The 18168-nt window shown below is 51.8% G+C and overlaps 1 protein-coding gene across 1 annotated transcript in view; it reads left to right on the top strand.

Moving 5' to 3' along the window:
• PML (PML nuclear body scaffold) overlaps nt 1-18168 on the top strand; it is a 44722-nt gene that overhangs the window by 17569 nt on the left and 8985 nt on the right. Inside the window, 5 exon segments of the mRNA XM_022579998.3 lie at nt 2061-2641; nt 4169-4239; nt 10362-10481; nt 10890-11148; nt 12628-12680. Of these exon segments, the coding sequence (XP_022435706.2) occupies nt 2061-2641; nt 4169-4239; nt 10362-10481; nt 10890-11148; nt 12628-12680 (1084 nt within the window).

Below are 18168 nucleotides of genomic sequence, written 5' to 3'. Positions count from 1 at the left end.
TGTGGGTCCGATTTCCTGAGGCTGGAGGAGCTCCAGGCTCATGACCCAGTGGCAACCCCCATCCCACTTTCCACACACTTTTCTGTCTCCAGAAAAGCTTTGCTAGCGTGGCATAAGTCTCTTGTGTTTGAGCAGGAGGGTCAAGCCCTGGGACCTTACCACCTTGGGTGACTTGAGAAGGTTGAGAGCTGGCAAAGCTGAGGGACTAGTACCTGGTTTCAAGATTTTAGAATTGGGTCGGCCAGCAGGCTCTCTGGGACAAGTTGATCTCAGTAATTCAAGCCAAAGTGGCCCCAGCTAAAATCCTTTCTCCTGGCCTCAGGTGGGCTAACTTATTATTTTCATTCCTGGTGAGAGTAAATTACAGCAGTATTTCTAGGGAAGTAACTAATATTTTTCCTGGTAATATTTGAAGAAGCAGCACTGCAGTGTTTCAGAGCATGGACTCTGAGCCAGGCTGCTTGGGTTTTTATATTAGTTTCCTGTTGCTGCTGTAACATTTACCACCAATTTAGGGACCTAAACCATTAGAGATATATCGTTTTGTACCTCTGGAGGTCAGAAGTCTGAAATGGGTCTCATTGAGCTAAAATCAAGACGTCAGTAGGGTTGTGTTCCTTCTGGAGGCTCTTGAGGAGAATCCATTGTCTTGCCTTTTCCAGCTTCTAGAGGCTGCCTGCGTTCTGTATTTCATGATCCCCTTCCGTCTTCAAAGCCAGCAGGGTAGTGTCACTGTGACCTCTACTTCCATCATCACCTCTCCCTTCTCTCACTCTCCTGCCTCCTGCCTCTTTCCTTTATGAGGACTCTTGTGCTTACATTGGGTCTACCCAGATAATCCAGGATAATCTCCCCATCTCAAGATCCTTAATGTAATCACACCTGTCAAGTCTCTTTTATGTAAGGTACCATATTCAGGTTCCAGGAATTAGTACTTAGATGGGGGCCATTATTCTGCCTACTACAATTTGCACCTGGACTCTACCGCTTACTAATTGTGTGACCTTGGACAAGTTATTGTACCTCTTGCTCAGTTTCCCCATCCTTAAAATAGGGATAATAATAATCCCCACTCCATAGGATTGTTAGAAGGATTAAATGAGTTGATATTTGTCAAATGCTCATAATAGGGTCTGACACATAGTAAATGCTATGGAAGTGTCTGCTGGCTGAAATATATTAAATAGATAAAAATGTACATACTCTTTGATCTAGCAATCCTATTATTTTGTAATGTATTTCATAGAAACAAAAGGATGCATGCATTAGGCTACAGAAAGCATTGTGCATATTGGGGAGAAATGCACAAACAGGAAATCACTGGAATGTCCATTAACAGGATGAATGAATCAGTGTGGTCCATCTGGAATGTAAAGAAGCTATTAACGAGAATACAGCAGATCCATACTTGTAGACCTAGAGGAGTGTCCTGAACAAAAGTTCAATTAAAGGAGGAAGTTACAAAGGTTTAGCATGCTCTTATTTTTTTTTTTAAGAACATCAACCTGCCCAAAAGTGTTGTAGATATTTGAGCCAATTATTTAAACTCTGAATGTCTTGGTTTCTTTATCTGTGAAATGAGGATAACAGTAATTCTCCCTTAAGAAACTCTACGGAGGATTAAGTGGAATGAAATGTATCAAGTCTTTAGAATTCTGCTAGCAGCCCCATAATCTGCATATCTATGTAAAGCTGTTTGAATAGAGAGAGGTGTGAAGGATGCACCCAGGGTGCTCACCTAGTTGCCTCCGAGGTGAGGTGGGGAAAGGAAATTCGGAAAGGCTGGGAAGAGATGATTAACTTTCTTGTTGTACGTCTTCGCATTGTTTCACGGATAGAGGCTAGCTATTATTACTTTAGTAACTTTTGATGTTCTAATACGTTTTATTGGTGGTTTGGATACTATCACCATAACCACAAACACTGAATTGAGAAAAGCACGAACGTAGAAACATACCATGATTCAAAGTTTTGTAATTTTTGAAGAGGAATTTAATAACAAATATAAAGAGAAAAAAAGCAGGCGAGCCCTAAATCAGGCCAGCCCTATGTGTCCGCAGCATCTACTGCCGAGGCTGCTCCAAGCCGCTGTGCTGCTCGTGTGCGCTCCTGGATAGGGGCCACAGCGAGCTCAAGTGCGACATCAGGACGGAGATCCAGCAGCGGCAGGAGGAGCTGGACGTCATGACCCAGGACCTGCAGGAGCAGGACCGCGCCTTTGGCGCGGCGCAGGCGCAAATGACCTCGGCCATCAGCCAGCTGGGCCGCGTGCGCGCGGACATCGAGGAGCTGATCCGCGCGCGCGTGCGCCAGGTGGTGGAGCACGTGCTGGAGCTGGAGCGTCAACTGCTGGAGGGGGTGAATGCACGGTACCAGCGTGATTACGAAGAGATAGCAGGCCAACTGGGCCGCCTGGATGCTGTGCTGCAGCGCATCCGTACGGGCAGCATGCTTGTGCAGAGGATGAAGCTCTATGCTTCCGACCAGGAGGTGCTGGACATGCACGGCTTCCTGCGTGAGGCACTCCACCAGCTGCGCCAGGAGGAGCCCCAGAGCCTGCGAGCTGCTGTGCGCACGGACAGCTTCGACGAATTCAAGGTGCGCCTGCAGGATCTCGCCTCTTGTATCACCCAGGGCACAGGTAAGCCACCCTCATGGCTGGCCTGTTTATCGTTTAAGGGCTTGGGCCTTGCCACTGTCCCTTGGGAAAGGCGGGGTAGAGAAGATCAGTTCCGTATGACAGGAAAGGAAACTGGGGTTTTTATTGTCTCTTGGGTTTGATCACATCATAGGTTACAGGGTGCAGGATAAATCTGGGGGAGAGGAGGCACTGACACGAGGCTGAAGCCACCCAGAGGGGTCACGTTTGACTGATTAACAAGGTCCTATGGATTAGCTGCGATCTTGTGACCCTAGAGGAAGTTAAGAAACGACAAAGCTGAGAACCAGACCCTGTATCATTTTAGCCCCAGAGGGACCAACCACTTTAGGAGGTTCTCTTAAGCCACCTGTGTCCAGCAACAGAGAAGTTAACTTGAACATGAGGTATGGGCAGAGGAGCTGAAAACCACTCCCCCATCCCCTGTGGTTGGGTGCTTACCCAGAACCATGCTAGGGCTCAGTGGAGGAGACCTTTTTCCCCTGGGATGGCCCGCCATCTGGACCAGCTGCCAACCTTTATGGGCCCTGCCTTGTACTGGGCACTTGGGAAGTATGGAGACAGCACACCAGTTCCTGACCTGGAGTTGTCCAGTCCAACTGGGAGACAAGGTTGGGTGGGGCACATTACATAGCTGAGGAATGAGACAGTGCTTGGCTCTGTAATACAAATCCAGGAGTTGCAGCACCTTTATAGGAGCTGGAGATATCAGGGGGGTTCCAAGAGACACAGGGGGTACACTAGAGGGTCTCCAGGGTGGGGAGGCTTTAATGGCTCTTTGACAAAATCTCTAGGCTGGACTCTGAGGTCTGGTCAGCTGGTGTGAGGATGCCCTTACTGGGTAAGGGGAGGGAGGCTACAGAATCTGAGAGCTCTCAGGTAGGTGCCAGTGATGGAGACCTTGCTCACTCCTGCCCTTGGAGACAGTGGACGTGGGCTTATAAAAGTGCAGTACTAGAGTGAGCATGGACTTATGCCTTCTCCGCCTAGGTGGAGACTGTTACCCCATGTACAGGAAATGACCTGCATAGGGTTTAAACAGCTTGCCTTGGGTGTTGTAACCGGGAAGTGGCAGAGAAAGGAGTTATTTTATTCCGAAGCATGAGAGATTTAGATTTAATAAAAACAGTGTGCAGGTCAGAAGAGTATCACGGAGCTCTCACTATGCAGAGAAATCAGTGAGCAGTAAACGGTGTTAGGATTGTCCATGCTTTGCCTTGGTGGTAGCCCCAAGATGGAGAGAGCTGTGCTTGGGGTTTGGAGCCAAAGGCAAGCACTCTCTAGTGCTACCTTTCTCTTCCTTCTGGCTGAGTTCATGCCCATTATAGTCAGGGAGCTTTCTTTCCAATTACAGCCCCTCCATGGAGCTTCCCCAGTGCTGCCAGAGGCCCTGGAGAATGGGTCTCCAGGAAAAGCAACGGGGATGTTTCCTTTGTCACTGTCCTGAGACAGGATGCTTCTCACCAGGGATGTCTCTGACCTGCCTGTGACTTTCTTTGTGTTCTCCAGATGCAGCTGTTAACAGGAGAGCCAGCCCAGAAGCTGCCCGCACTCCCAGAGACACTTTTGACGTTGACCTGGTGAGATGGGCTTGAGGTCTGAAGGGGAGGTGGTATGTCCTGCTGGTCAGGTGGGTTGGGAGTTCCCCTGTGTAAGGAAGGAAACTGAGTCTTGCTCTCCCTGTGTCTGCAGGCAGTAGAGGAGAGAGAGCACCTGAGAGAGGGACAGCAAGGACCTGGACTGGAGCCTTCAGTGGGAGGGAACAAAGGAAGGGCTGGCTGGCTGGCTCTGGGCTCCTAAATGCCAAAGTAGCTCTTGATGGGTTCAGGAGGGGTTAGGCCCAGGGATGGACAGGAGATAAAGGAGGTGGTCGCTGGTAGGCAGGCCCTTGATAGATGTGGCAGATGACCCTCCCCTCCGTGTGCCCCACCCCAGGTATGTGGACCTTCCCCTCGTCTCCCCCCACACATGGATCTTGGAGACAAATGGAGAATGGGGCCAGGAGTCAGACAGTGATCATAGCAGCCTGGGTTCTATCGGTGTGATTTCAGGGCCAGCATAGTTCCAAGGACCATAGTTTTCAGGGTTTGGAAGTGCCCACACTCCCTCTAATGTTGGCATTACCTCTGCAGCACCCCTGACCTGTGGCTGTCCAGCTATCATGCACACCCTCCAGGGACAGGAAGCTCACTCATTCTTGAGGCAGCCACTCCCATCTCTGGACTGCTCTGACTTAGAGTGCGTCCCTGGGTGGAAATGCAACGGCATCCCTTTAGCCTGTCCTCTTGGGTGCTTGCATGCATGGCTCCTCTCTGCCAGGATAAGCTTCTTCAGTTTCTTCTTGGACCGGGCATCTGGTCTGCTCCCCATCCTGGTCATGCAGGTGTACGTGCCTATTGAGGATCTGGGCCCAGGACTGACTGGTCCTCCATGGAAAGCAAGTCTTATGGTGAGGGTGTTCAGCCTTTCTAGCTTTGCCATGGCATGGCCTATAGGAGAGAGAGATTGCTGTACGCTGAGGCAATCAGGAGAGGCTTCCTGTTAGGAGGCAGAACTTAGGATCTGAGAGTTTCAAAGCTAGGAGATATCTTGGATTCTGACCTTCTCTTGTACAGAGAATGAAGCTAAGGCTCCCAGAGAGGGTGTGACTTAACCTGAGGCCACACAGCAAGCTAGGGGCAGGACTTGAAGCCACTTCCTAACTGCCTTGGGTACTGCATTCCCATATACCCATATACAAAAGTAAAAAACACCAGGGGGGAACCTCCCTGGTGGTCCAGTGGTAAAGACTCCACACTTCCACTACAGGGGGTGCAAGTTCGATCCCTGGTTGGGGAACTAAGATTGCATGTACCTCGCAGCACACCCTAAAAAAATAAATAAATAAAAATAAAATAAGATGGTGCATTAAAAAAAAAAATAAAACAACGATAAAAATAAATAAATAAATAAATAAAACAAAAACCATTAAAAAAAATAAATAAAACAAAAAAACACCAGGGGAGTTCTCTGGTGACCTAGTGATTAGGATTCCAGGCTGTCACTGCCGTGACCTGGGTTCAACATCCCGCAAGCCACATGGTGCAGCCAAAAAAAAAAAAACTTAAAAAAGGACATTTTAGCCCATTTTTTTTAACATGAAAAAACACATTTTATTGCACTTAAGTTATAAGAAAATAAAATTTCTAAGTGAACCAAACCATAGACACAATCCCTTTAAAGGTTGTTTTCCTCCATCATGTCAGGTTGTTACATAACTAAAATTAACCAACTTGAATCTGATTGTTTTAAATCAGACTATAAATAAAACAAACAAAAAAATAAACCAGAAGAGGGAAAAAAAGATCACCTAGGATAGTGTTAAACCACTTTCACAGTTCAGCTTGAGTTGTGGCTCTTGGAGAATGAGGCAAACCATTTGACTTTTTCATTCATTTTGCTTGTTTGCGTGTGACGCCTTTGCCACAAAAACTGGATAGTTTCTGCTTTGTCAGTTACTCAGAGCAATAAAACTGTAACAGTTGTTTTCCCAAATACTGTAAAACACTAAGACTGACCAGCAACTTAATTTTCTTTTATATATTTTTAAAATATTTTGTGAGTTTTATTATGTATGTTCATCCATTCACCACAGCCCTCAAAAAGAAAAGTTTCTCTGCAGAACAGGTGGCAACAGCTCTGTTCCAAGGAATGTGTTTTAATTTTTGCCCAGATAAAAGAAAATAAGCTTTGCACACTAACTCAATTCTTTACTTGCAGGCATACTTCACTCCTTATTTTCTGAAACTCTCCCATTCTCAGTCTCTTAGAGGCACAGATGGTTCAAGTTTCAGTTAGCCCATTTTTTGGATAAGCACTACAATCACATGGTCAGAAACAAAAACCTAAAAGTAATAATGTTTCTCTCCCACCTTGTCCCCTGTCTGTCCAGTTCTTATACCCATATTCCTATCTTTATTAATTTTTACATATCCTTCCAAAATTTCTTTATGTTATTACAAGCAAATATGACTATATATATTTGCTTTCCTTTTTTTTTTTGTACAAAAGTAGCACAGTACCACATATACATAGTATTGTGCCCTAGGCATAATAGTATTTGGGAATTCTTTTTTTTTTTAATTTAATTTAATTTTATTTTATTTTTTTGGCTGCGTTTGGGTCTTCATTGCTGCGTGTGGGCTTTTCTCTGGTTGCGGCGAGCGGGGGCTACTCTTCGTTGCAGTGCACGGGCTTCTCATTGCAGTGGCTTCTCCTGTTGCGGAGCACGGGCTCTAGGGCGCGGGCTTCAATAGTTGTGGCGCACGGGCTTAGTTGCTCCACGGCATGTGGGATCTTCCCGAACCAGGGCTCAAACCCGTGTCCCCTGCATTGGCAGGCAGATTCTTAACTACTGCGTCACCAGGGAAGCCCCAGTATTTGGGAATTCTTACCTTATCAGTAGACAGGGAGCTTCCTGATGCCTTTTTGCATCTGCACAGTGGTCCATTAGGTGGATGTAGCATGGTTTATTTTTAGCTGACTCCTTGGCTATTTAGGTTGTTTTGGCATTACAAACAGTGCTAGAATGAAAAATGTCCCCAAAGAAATCATATGAATGATAGTTGAAAGTGCCCTGGGTCCACAGATTGCACTGTCTTCCAGGTGCCAGTCGCTGGTTAATGAACAGCAAGAGAGCCCGTACTCTTGTGTGAATAAGGTCTAGGCGTTTTGCCAGGTCTTGTCTTGTGACCTCTCACTACCAGCTACTAAGCAGTTTGAACTTGGAGCCTCAGAAGAATCCTCTTCCTGAAAAGTCTCTTGCTTTCACTTTGGTAATAGGCTTGGGGGTGAGGGTGGATAGAGCTGGGGAATGGAAGTGGGTCACACACCACGCGTGCAAAGGACAGGTGTGGCCGCTTGAGGGTGGCAGGCATGGTCTGGTTGTGCCAGAAGAAAGGCAACTCTTGGACCCACATTCCTGCCTTAGGAGGCAGGAACTGGGCTCCTAGGGCCAACACTCACCCCTCTTGAAACTGCTGGTGTACTTTCACCGCCACCCTGTGCCTGTAGGCAGAGAGGATGAAAAACACCAACAGGCTTAACTAGGAGCACGTGGGTGGGACAGTGGCTCGGACATTTTCCCTCCTCTATTTCTCACAGGTTCTTTTTGCAATGACGTCACAATACAATGGAAAAAAAATAAATTGTTTTAAAACTGTAAAACAACTATAAATCAGGCATCATGATTTTTTTTCTTTACTGAGCCCTCATGTGTGTCCCCTGCTTCATTAACATTGCAGGGGGTGTCAGGGAGGATGGGACAGAGGTGGAGAGGAGCCCAGCCCTGTCTTGGGGGAGTTCACAGCCCAGGTGGAAAGAGGTTCTCTTACATGCCAGCAGTTTGCAGAGACACACATGAAGGACAGACCAGGACCTTTTCAACTCTTTCATTTTTAACGGTGATCAAATACATACAACATAAAATTTGCCTAGAAGTGGAATTGCTGGATCATATACTAATTCTGTTTTTAATTTTTGAGGAACCACCACACGGTTTTCCGTAGTGGCTGCGTCATATTCTGCATGACCACCGACAGTGCACAGCGGTTCCAACTTCTCTACATTTCTCATTCACACTTTTTTTTTAATAGTGGCCGTCTTAATGAATGTGAAGAGTGGTTTAAACTTTTTTGACCACCACCCACTGTAAAAAATATAGTTTACATCTAACCTACAGGGTATACACATGCACATACCTGTAGCTAAAACAGAAGTTTTGCAAAACAAATTACGCTTATAAACATGGGAGGTACTCTAACTTTCTGTTCTGTACTAGTCTATGTAATACAAAAAAATGCTAGTCATGACATTGCTTTCATGATCCACTCATGGGTCACAACTGTAGCTTGCAGAACACTGGCACAGGGAGTGCTGTGGAGATTGTGTACTTTCCCTAGAGGCCTGGGAGAATATGACCTGGGAGATCATCCCCTCGCCCCTTCCCACACACAGGTGCGCTCTCTGATCCGGCTCTCCTCCCTTTCTGTAAAGATGTTGAGAAAAAGAAACCCGGGAAACAAGGAGGAGGGAAGGAAATCAGTCCATTATAGCCAATGATTTGGGAGCCCACATTTCACATGAAAGCACTCGATACCAAGAAGAGCCCCACCTCAGGGTCCCGGTCCCCAGCACATGGCCTGTCGTGCGGGGCTTTCCCTGCCTTCCCCAGCCTGGGCTCGGCCAGGTAATCCCTGCTGTTCGCCCCGTGAGGGTGGGCCTGACCATGTCGCCCACCACATGGGAGGGACAGAGCTTGTCCTGAGGAAGGCACATCCCTGGCCTCATCCTCTTACAGCCCAGTGCCTGGCTTTTCTCTGCTCAACCCAGAGCCCCCTCCAGCTGTGTGGGAGTCCCCTTCCTTCACTGGGTGGGCCGACCGCAGGCTACTGATGGATGGTCATCCACTGAGCGCACAGGGCCTGTGAGGTGCCAAGGGGTCAGGATTGCAGGCAGGAGTGGCAGGCCAGGGCCCCTGGATTGAGCCCCGGAGGCTGGGCCTCCCCTTTCGGAGGGACACTCGCCACGTCACCCACTTGGTTTCAGCAAAAGGTCCGGCTTATTCTTCAGTGTCACACGGTAGAGAAAGATGGTGCAGAGGGATGTTAAAGGATACAGTGGGTGCAGGAAGGGAACTTGCATTTCAAAAACATGATTCAAGCCCTGGTCCAGGCCCTTATTAGGTATGTGACCTTAGGAAATCACTTCACCTCTTTGTGCCTCGGTTTCCTTCTCTGTAGATAGGCAATAATCGTAATATAGCACCATCCTCTTTTCTTTAACGATAATCTTATTGTAAAATTCACATAAGAAAATTCACCATTTTAACTATTTTAAAGTGTACAATCCAGTGACATTTAGCACACTCACAATCTGGCACAACCACCCCCTCTAGTTCCAGAGTACTTTCATTACCACAAAAGGAAACCCAGTACCCATGAAGCAGTCACTCCTCACTTCCCCTCCCCCAGCCCCTGGCAACCACCAATCTGCTGTCTCCGTGCATTGGCACCTCTGAATATTTCATATAAATGGAATCATACAGTATGTATTCTTCTGTGGCTGGCTTTTCACTTAGCCTGATGTGTTCAAGGTTCATCCACGTTGTGTGTGTCAGAACTTTATTCCTTTTTATGGCTGGATAATATTCCCCTGAATGGCTGTCCCGCATTTTGTTTATCCATTCATTAGCTGATGGACATTTGGGTTGTTTCCACCTTTTGGCTATTGTGAACAGGTGACAGGGAGGCCAGTGTCAGCTCAGTGGAAGGATTTCCTCCCTGTTATGACTTTGCAGCTGGAGACGAACCGCTTCCGTTAGTAGTGAGCACTTTGTCCCTGGAGTTGTCTAGGCTGGGCCTGTTGTCACACGAGCCTTGAGCTGTTGGGCAGTGTGATCCCTGAGGTCATCTTTCAGCCCCGTTAGGATGCACAGGCATTGAAGTGGTCCCTGGATGCCAGCATCTCAGGGTCACAAGGGAGTGAAGTCATGGAGGCTGTGGGGAGGATTTCTGGTCCCCAATAGGCTCTGGGCTTTGGACTGGGCAGCCTGCACCTGTTTCTGGGTGAGGCCTTGGGGACTGGGCTGACCCCAGGCCTGGGAACCTGGCCCTTGTCCTGCTGCCTGGTCATTTCTGACTACCCTCATTTCCTGACTTTGCAGCCAGAGGAGGCACAGAGGGCCCAGGTGCAGGCCCCAGGATTGACTGTGGTACAGCCGGTGCCAGGGGCACACCCTGTGCCAGTGTACGCCTACTCCATCAAAGACCCCTCCTGCAGAGAGGTAAGCTTCTTCCCCGCCCTCCCCTCCCCTCCCCTCCCGAGGGCCCAGATCCTCCTAGGCGGTAAGAGGTGGAGCTGAAGTGAGAATCCAGACCTCAATAGGCACCTGCTCTACGCTCTCCCTGCTCTTGGTTGCCCTGTCAGGAAGCTCCTCTCCAAGCATGAGCCCCTCCCAGGGCAGTCAGAAGCCAGCAGAGGTCGGTGGTCAGTGGTCACCAGCAGGGCCAGTGTGCATGCTGACCTGGGAGGGCATCCTTTATAGAGAGGCGTGATCTGAGTGGCAGATAGCAGAGAGAAGAGCAGGAGCAAAGGGCACGGGGGGCACATGTTCCTGCCACCCAGGTCTGGTCTCTGCCCGCTGCCCCAGTGGGAGGCTCCTGACGCTACCCTGTGACTCCCCGCTGCACAGGAGGTCTCCAACACAGCCACACCACAGAAGAGGAAGTCCTGCCAGACTGAGTGCCCCAGGAAGGTCATCAAGATGGAGTCTGAGGAGGAGAAAGAGTCAAGGTTGGCTCGGAGCTCCCCTGAGCAGCCCAGGCCCAGCACCTCCAAGGCAGTCTCGCCACCCCGCCTGGACAGGTCCCCCAGCCCTAAGACCCCCGTCATAGGAAATGAGACCTTCCTGCCTGACAGCAACCATGCGACCAGCGACCCTGGGGAGGCAGGTAGGGAGGTGGGTGGGCAGCAGAGGCTGAGGCCTGCACGCTGTCCTCCAGGGGCTGGGTGGGACCCCTCTTCTGCATCCTGACCCTACCCACGGAGCCCAAAGCCAACGGCGTTCCCTGTGTGTCCTGCCCTCAGCTGCCACCAAGCAGGGAAGGGAAAGCCCAGGGTTTGTCTGGGGCATGAGAGTGGATAGTTTAGCTAGCCTGTGTTTTGCTGGGATGCCAGTGAGATGAGCGTGACGGGCCAAAGACCACACCTCCTTAGTTCCTTCCCCTAACACAGTCTTCGCACTCTTACAGAACCCAGCACTGTGCCTCTGCATGGGGTGGGTCTCCCCAAGAAATGTTTGTTGGTGGGTGCCTGGTATGTGCTCGGAGAGGACTTGGGTAAAGTCCACACCCATCGGTTCCCAAATTTTTCTGCCACCTGCCTAAGGTACCTCGTTTGTCCTAGATACCTTTTACGGCCCCTGCCAGAGAGGGAGTCCTTTCATGTGAGTTGAGGTCAACCCATAGAATTCTGGAATGTTCGAGACAGTTCTTCCTGGATCTGTTTTACCCAGAGTCCAGCTTTATTTTCATTCTAGGTCCCACACTGACCCCTGTTCCTGGTCACACTGAACCCTGACCCTGGTCACACTGACACTCAGCCCTGACTGTTAATCCTTGCTCACAAATACTGTTGGTCATCAGAAGGTTTTGATTAACCTAGATAAAGTATCTTTTTTAAAAACTAATTAAGTTGTTTCTTTATTTATTGGCTGCGTTGGGTCTTTGTCGCTGCACACAGGCTTTCTCTAGTTGTGGCGAGCGGGGGCTACTCTTCGTTCTGGTGCGCGGGCTTCTCATTGCGGTGGCTTCTCTTATTGCGGAGCATGGGCTCTAGGCACGCAGGCTTCAGTAGTTGTGGCACGCGGGCTCAGTAGCTGTGGCTCGTGGGCTCTAGAGCGCAGGCTCAGTAGTTGTGGTGCACGGGCTTAGTTGCTCTGGGGCATGTGGGATCTTCCCGGACCAGGGCTCAAACCTGTGTCCCCTGCATTGGCAGGCGGATTCTTAACCACTGCGCCACCAGGGAAGCCCGATAAAGTATCTTTTAACTCAAACATCTTGTGGCTTACGGAGCTGAGAAGTGGAACAAACCAGTGTGCCGCTTTAGGACGGCAAAAGGTTCCAAACCAGGTGGTGCTTGTCACGCCCCCTCCACAGGTAGTAAATTCTGAATCACTCCAGGGCCAACAGCTGAGTTAAGTGTTCACAGGCAAGGCACAGTACGCAGTGATGGAAAGCCACCATGAATAACCCCTCTGCACAAGCAGAGCCACACTGGCACACACGCTGGACATTCACATCCCCCGTTGCAGGGCACACGTCACCCACCCAGTTCACTGGCCTGCAAGGATTCCCACGGGAGAACACCCTGGGCCCCATCCACGGGCATCCCTGGCAGGCCCTAACATTGTCTCCCCTACCCCGTTTCAGAGGAGCGTGTCGTGGTGATCAGCAGCTCGGAAGACTCAGATGCCGAAAACTCGGTGAGTGGCTCAGAAGTTCGGCCTAGGACTCCTGCCTCCCCCCATTCCAGGCCCCAGGGGGCGCAGCCCCAGCAGGTGACTCTCAGACTCGCGTTGCGCCTGGGGAATTTACCAGCAAGGCAGTGAGTCCTGAGCTGTCCAGAGGATAGTCTCCAAATGCCAGCTGTGGTCTGGATCACTCTGACCCTCCCTCCATACCAGGGCAGGAGCCTTCAGTAATCACATGTACTCTTCTGAAAAGCTGGGAGAGGGCTTCCTTCCAGGGCTCTGTCTCATTTCTGGACTAGCCAATGCCTGTGTCTGGAGCTTCCTTATGCATTTTCTGCCCTCTTAAGTCCTCGGTGAGGAGGGCGGACAAGCGTTCATTCCCTGGTTAATGGCAGCTGTTGAGGGCTCTGGGGGTGTGAGGGCACAGGGCAGCCCCATGCAGGGCCCAAACAAGCACGTGGTGACTCCATGTAAGAAGAACTTCTTTAAAGCCATCCCACAATGGAACAAGTGATCTTACAGGTTGTGACCCTTCTGTCCCTGGAGGTTTGTTAATGGAGGCTGGGCTGTCACCTGTCCAGGGGCAAAAGGGATCGGAATAGAGTGGAAGGTTGGACTGGGTGGCCCCTGAGGTCCCTTCCAGCCCTCAGTCTGAGGTTCTGTGTTGGAAAGCGTATGGAGCCCACGGAGACCGTCGCACCTCCCTCCTCGCCAGCCCAGCCTACGCCGAGAGCTCGCCAAGCGTCCCACCCCTGCTGGGCCTCTCATCTGCCCCGTGGCACATGCCGACCCCCCGCTTGGCCTCCCCACCATCCTGCAGAGCAAGCTGCCGTCCCTGATGCTGAGTGTCCCGGACAGCCTGCCGCTCACCAGGAGCAAGCTGCCGTCCACCGTGGGATCAACTTCCTATCACGCAGAGCACAAAGAAACCCGCGCCTTCGCCATATCTTCCGCCTGCCCCTCAGAGTGTATTGTGCCCCCATGTGGACTTGTTCTCCCTCCCAAGGGCCAGTCCAGGCCACCACCCCGGCCACCACCGGGACTCCCAGCCAACCTGCCGGTCCCCAGGAGTGTCCCGCCCGCCTAACAACGGCCAACAGCCAACCCCGCCGGGCGGGACGGGCAGCACGATCCCGCGGCCGCTCCCTCCGGGGCTCCCCGCGTGTGGCCCAGTGGCTCAACAACTTCTTTGCCCTTCCGCTCTCCTCTGTGGCTCCCCAACTTGATGCCTCTCTCAGGGGGGGGCTCGGGGGAGGCAGAGCACCCCAGACTCTTGGAGCAGGAGTCTCTCCTGGGGACTCTGGCAGAGCCCCCATGGAGAATCCCCAAGTCCAGGTCCCACTGGAAGTCCCTCCAAATGCATTCCCACCACCCCACCCTGCAAATAGGCCTCCCACAAGCACGGGCCCCCCGCAGACAAGCCTCTGAGAGCCCAAGTGCCTCCCTCCTCTGCAGCCCTGACCCTGGTCACCTTCCTCTTGTAACCATGTGGCCAACACACCCCCTCTGCTCCCCAAGCCCCTCCACCCTGCTGCCCAGCCCAGCCCACGCACCTAAAAGCCCTACACACAGTAGGCATCCAGTACATCATCAGAGAGTGAACAAGGGAATGAATGGCTCCATGGACCTCTGGGTAAAGAGACAAGTCCTCCCCAGCCAGGGGGTTGTGACTGAGATTCAGGCCCTTGTTCCTCACATCCTCAGGCCTCTTTGCCCAAGACAAGGAAGCTTCTCTCACCCTTTGCACCTCCCACTGCCCCATCCCCCCACCCCAAGCCTTCCCACTGGGCCTCTGCCAGGATGTAAGCCCACTGAGGGCAGGGACTGTGTCGCTCCCAGGCCCTGGCAGGTGCGGCTGCTCAATAAATACTTGTTGAACGATCACCCTTGCAAACCCTTCTTCCATGACCATCAGATTCCCTGCTGGGCTTAGCCCTTCCCTGCAGGTGTTTTTTCTCTCCTCCCTGCACTGACTGCTTGGTTCACCTGTGGGGCTGCTATGTCCCTCTTTCCCCCACACCCTGGGAGCATCAGAGGTGGGAGGTAGGTTCCAGGCCTTCTGTGCCTCCTGTTTGGGTCCCACCGTCTGGCAAGATCCCCTGTGCCTTTGAGGTTTGGGCTCTCCAGATGAACCCCACTTGCCCCAGCTCATCTCAGACATCCTCCTGCCTTCCCCCACGTAGGAAGACTGCCTCCTAGGTTTCCTCTCCCCACGCAGGTCCAGCCTTCCTGGGTGGCTTCAACATCCACCACCCTGGGCTCTCCTCACCTTGAGCTTTCAGGGATCTTTGCCCCATTCCCCTGCAGCTGCCAATCCCATCCCCCACGCCCCCTCCCACCAGACCTCGCCATCACTGAGAACTTTCCATCTCTAAACTGTCCCACGCAGACTCTGACCACAGCCTCCTGCTTGAGCTCTCAACCCATTCCTTCCAGGACCTCTGCCCTCTCCCTCCCAGCTCCTTCTGCCTCTGCCTCTGCCTCCTGCCCACCAGCCAGCAAGGCCCCCCATTTCAGCCAACCTTTCACCAGGATCTCAGTGCCCTGCCTCCCCCACCCGCCGGCGTCCTGGTAGCCTGCCCTCCAAAGACAGCCCTGGAAGGATTTGGTAGCGTTCCCCTGCTCCACGCCGCCACCAGGAGGCCGACTTGTGTTGGAGAAAAGTCAAGGCGAGGAAAGCTACAAATGATTGTCTCCTGGGCTCCCTGGCTTCCTGCCTCAGCACGCCCCTCTGCTCTCCACGGCCCCTCGCTGCACCTCCACTTCCCTAGCTCTGGTCCCTCATCCCCGCCCTGCTCGCTCTTGCCAGGTGGCTGCACCCTCTGCCCTCGGAGGTTGACAGGTGGCATGGGAGCAGCCCCCGTCTCGCTCTCTGATGACAGATTGACCCGACCTGGTTACATCCTTCCCCCGTTCCTTCTGTTAGGGTGGTGGGGATGGCCACCTCCCTGTAGGACTCACTTCCCCTCTTCCTGGCCCCGCCCTCCTGTCTCCTTGGGAGCCTACTGCATCTCCCCATGCTCATTTGTGTCTTCAAACACTTTCTATGGGCTACAGCTAGGCACCCTGAAGAAAGTCTTTCCTATCTCTGCAACCCCCACCCCGGACCTTCACCCCCTTGGTGCTCCTTCCTCACCCCACTCCCCTGCCCTTCCCCACCATGCCAGTGAGCCCTGCCACCAGCGCCAAGGTAACCTCCACACCTCCGAGTCCAGTGGTCGCCTTCAGTCCTAACTCCCCGAAAGACTCTGCTTCCCTTGGGTTCAGGACACTTCCTCCTGCAGCTCTGGCTGCTCCTCCCTACTCCCCCTTCAGGTCTCCGTGTTCTTTTAACTGTTGTTCTCTGGCTTAGGTCTGGGCCTTCTTCTCTTTCTAGTCTGTGTACTCCCCCCGCCCCCACACCACTCCCTGTGATCTCAGCCACACCCACGTCTTCACTATGGGCTCATGCCCGCAGGACCAATAGAGCCAATGGCGTCCTGACAGCTCCACTCAGATGCCCCATAGAAGCCTCGAACTCGCCTCTCCTCCTCTCCTCTCAGTAAATTGCACCATCTGCCTAGTTACAGAAGCCAAGACCCCAGAGCTGCCCAGGACTCCCCCTGTGCTTTTTATTATTCCTCACAGCCAATCACTTTTTGAGTCTTTCCATGTTCTAAATTCCTCTGAAATCTGGACACTTCTTTCTATTCCATAATCTTGATAAAATTAAAATAAGACTGACCTTGGGTAGAGACAGAAGCCTGGGAAGGAAAGAGCGAGAAAAGGATTGGAACGCCCTTAGTCCTGTCAGACGTCATGAGTGCCAGGTGGAGGCACTGATACCAGCAATATTTTGGGGGTGGGGTGGGACAGGGGTGGTTAGTCTAGTGCTCAGCTGTCAGCAAGGAGCCACTGGGTGATATCTGAGGTTGATCAACTCAGGAAGGAGAAGCACATTTCAGGTTAGGAAGAATTAGACGATTAGAAGCAGCTGCTCACCTTTGGCGAGCCAGTCTGGAGGCAAGAGAGCCAGAGGATCACTGCCTTTGTGTAGGGCTTCTTCAGACGTTTTTCAAATCAACCATTACACGAGTCCAAAACTTGTTGGGGAAAAAAAAAATTAAAAAGAACACAAATTAGATCCCCCTAAGTAGGTGCATCTTTCACCCACCTTCCATACCCCCTTCCAGATCCCTGGTGCTCCCAGAGTTCTTTGGAGGAAGGGAGCAGGGCAACATTTGCAGGGTGCTCCAGACTCCCCTGTCCTCCCCTCCCTGCAGCCTTTATCTAACCTGCCAGTGTGTGAGAGCTGTAGAAAACTGGTCTGCTAAGATAGTGTGTTTCCAAGTGTACCAGGGTGTGTAGGCCCCCTGCTCGGGCTGCAGCTGTGTCAGTGGCTGGACTCGAGACGCGGGGGGCAGGTCGGTTCTGGCACAGACCTGGCGTGGTGGGCAGGGCTGGGGAGAGGCTGCCTGGGCAGCAGGGGTGCTCTGTAGGAGACCTCGCCCCTGCTGGGAGAGGCAGTGGGGCTGTAGTCTTGGGGTGGAGGGGCGAGACACAGGTCTGATGCTGGAGACCTGGAGTGAGAGGACTGTGCTTAAAAATGAGGTGGGTCAGACACATGTCTGCTGCGGGCCCTGTGTTAACGGATCCGAAGCAGAAAAAGATAGATGCTCTCATCCACTCTTCGGACGGAAGACTCACCCCAGTGCCCGATAGCAGCAGGACCAAGTGGAATCAGCAGGAGGCCTAGCCGAGGGGGCAGCCCCTGGCAGAAGTGGCAGTGGTGACCGGCAGTGGAAGGGAGGCCTGTGGGGAGCACCTGATCCAGGGGAGGGACCGTGATGCTGGTGAATGAGTGTATCAGAAAAGTAAACAGGTGCTCAGCTGCGAAGATGGGAGCCGTGTCCTCCAATGGGCAGCAGCAGCCTGCAGAGCAGTGGGCAGAGGGCAGTAGGGGCCACAGGCTGGCTAATGGGACCATTTAGGTTAACAGATAACATGTGAAGTGTCTCTGGGGCCTTCAGGCTTCGCAAGAGCTGTGGTTTTGTGTCTGCAAAACACACCAGTGTGCGTCTTGCCGCACTGATCCCAGCTGTTGCTTAAGCTCGGGTGCTAAGAAAGTTCCTCAGGAGCTGGGGACTCTTGATTAGTATTAATGTCAGATACTAGATAGGTATCTTCAGGTGGGGATGTTAAATATCAAAGAGTTTGGCTCCTGTCTGATTTGCTGATGCCCGAACGTGGAATAAATCAGTCATTAGGACAGTGGTTGCCAATCCTGGCTGCACACTGGTGTCACTTGGGGGGTTTTACCCAGGACGGATTCCTGGGTCCCACCCCCCAGAGATTCTAACTGACTTGGTCTGGGGTGCAGCCTGGACATCAAGATTTTTTTAAGCTGCTATGCACAACCAAGGTAGAGACTCACTAAATTGGGGGAGTCAATGGCACATCTGTGTCAGAGAAATGCCGCCCATTTGTATACGTATCAGCCTTGAGCAGAAGCGAGGTGTAC

Source organism: Delphinapterus leucas, chromosome 2 (assembly GCF_059928025.1).
Source record: "Delphinapterus leucas isolate spDelLeu-1000000601 "Yukka" chromosome 2, BTC_Dleu_Yukka2, whole genome shotgun sequence".
NCBI classification, from domain to species: Eukaryota; Metazoa; Chordata; class Mammalia; order Artiodactyla; family Monodontidae; genus Delphinapterus; species Delphinapterus leucas.
Note: the sequence above shows the minus strand (reverse complement) of the source record. Positions and strands in the feature narration are given on the sequence as shown.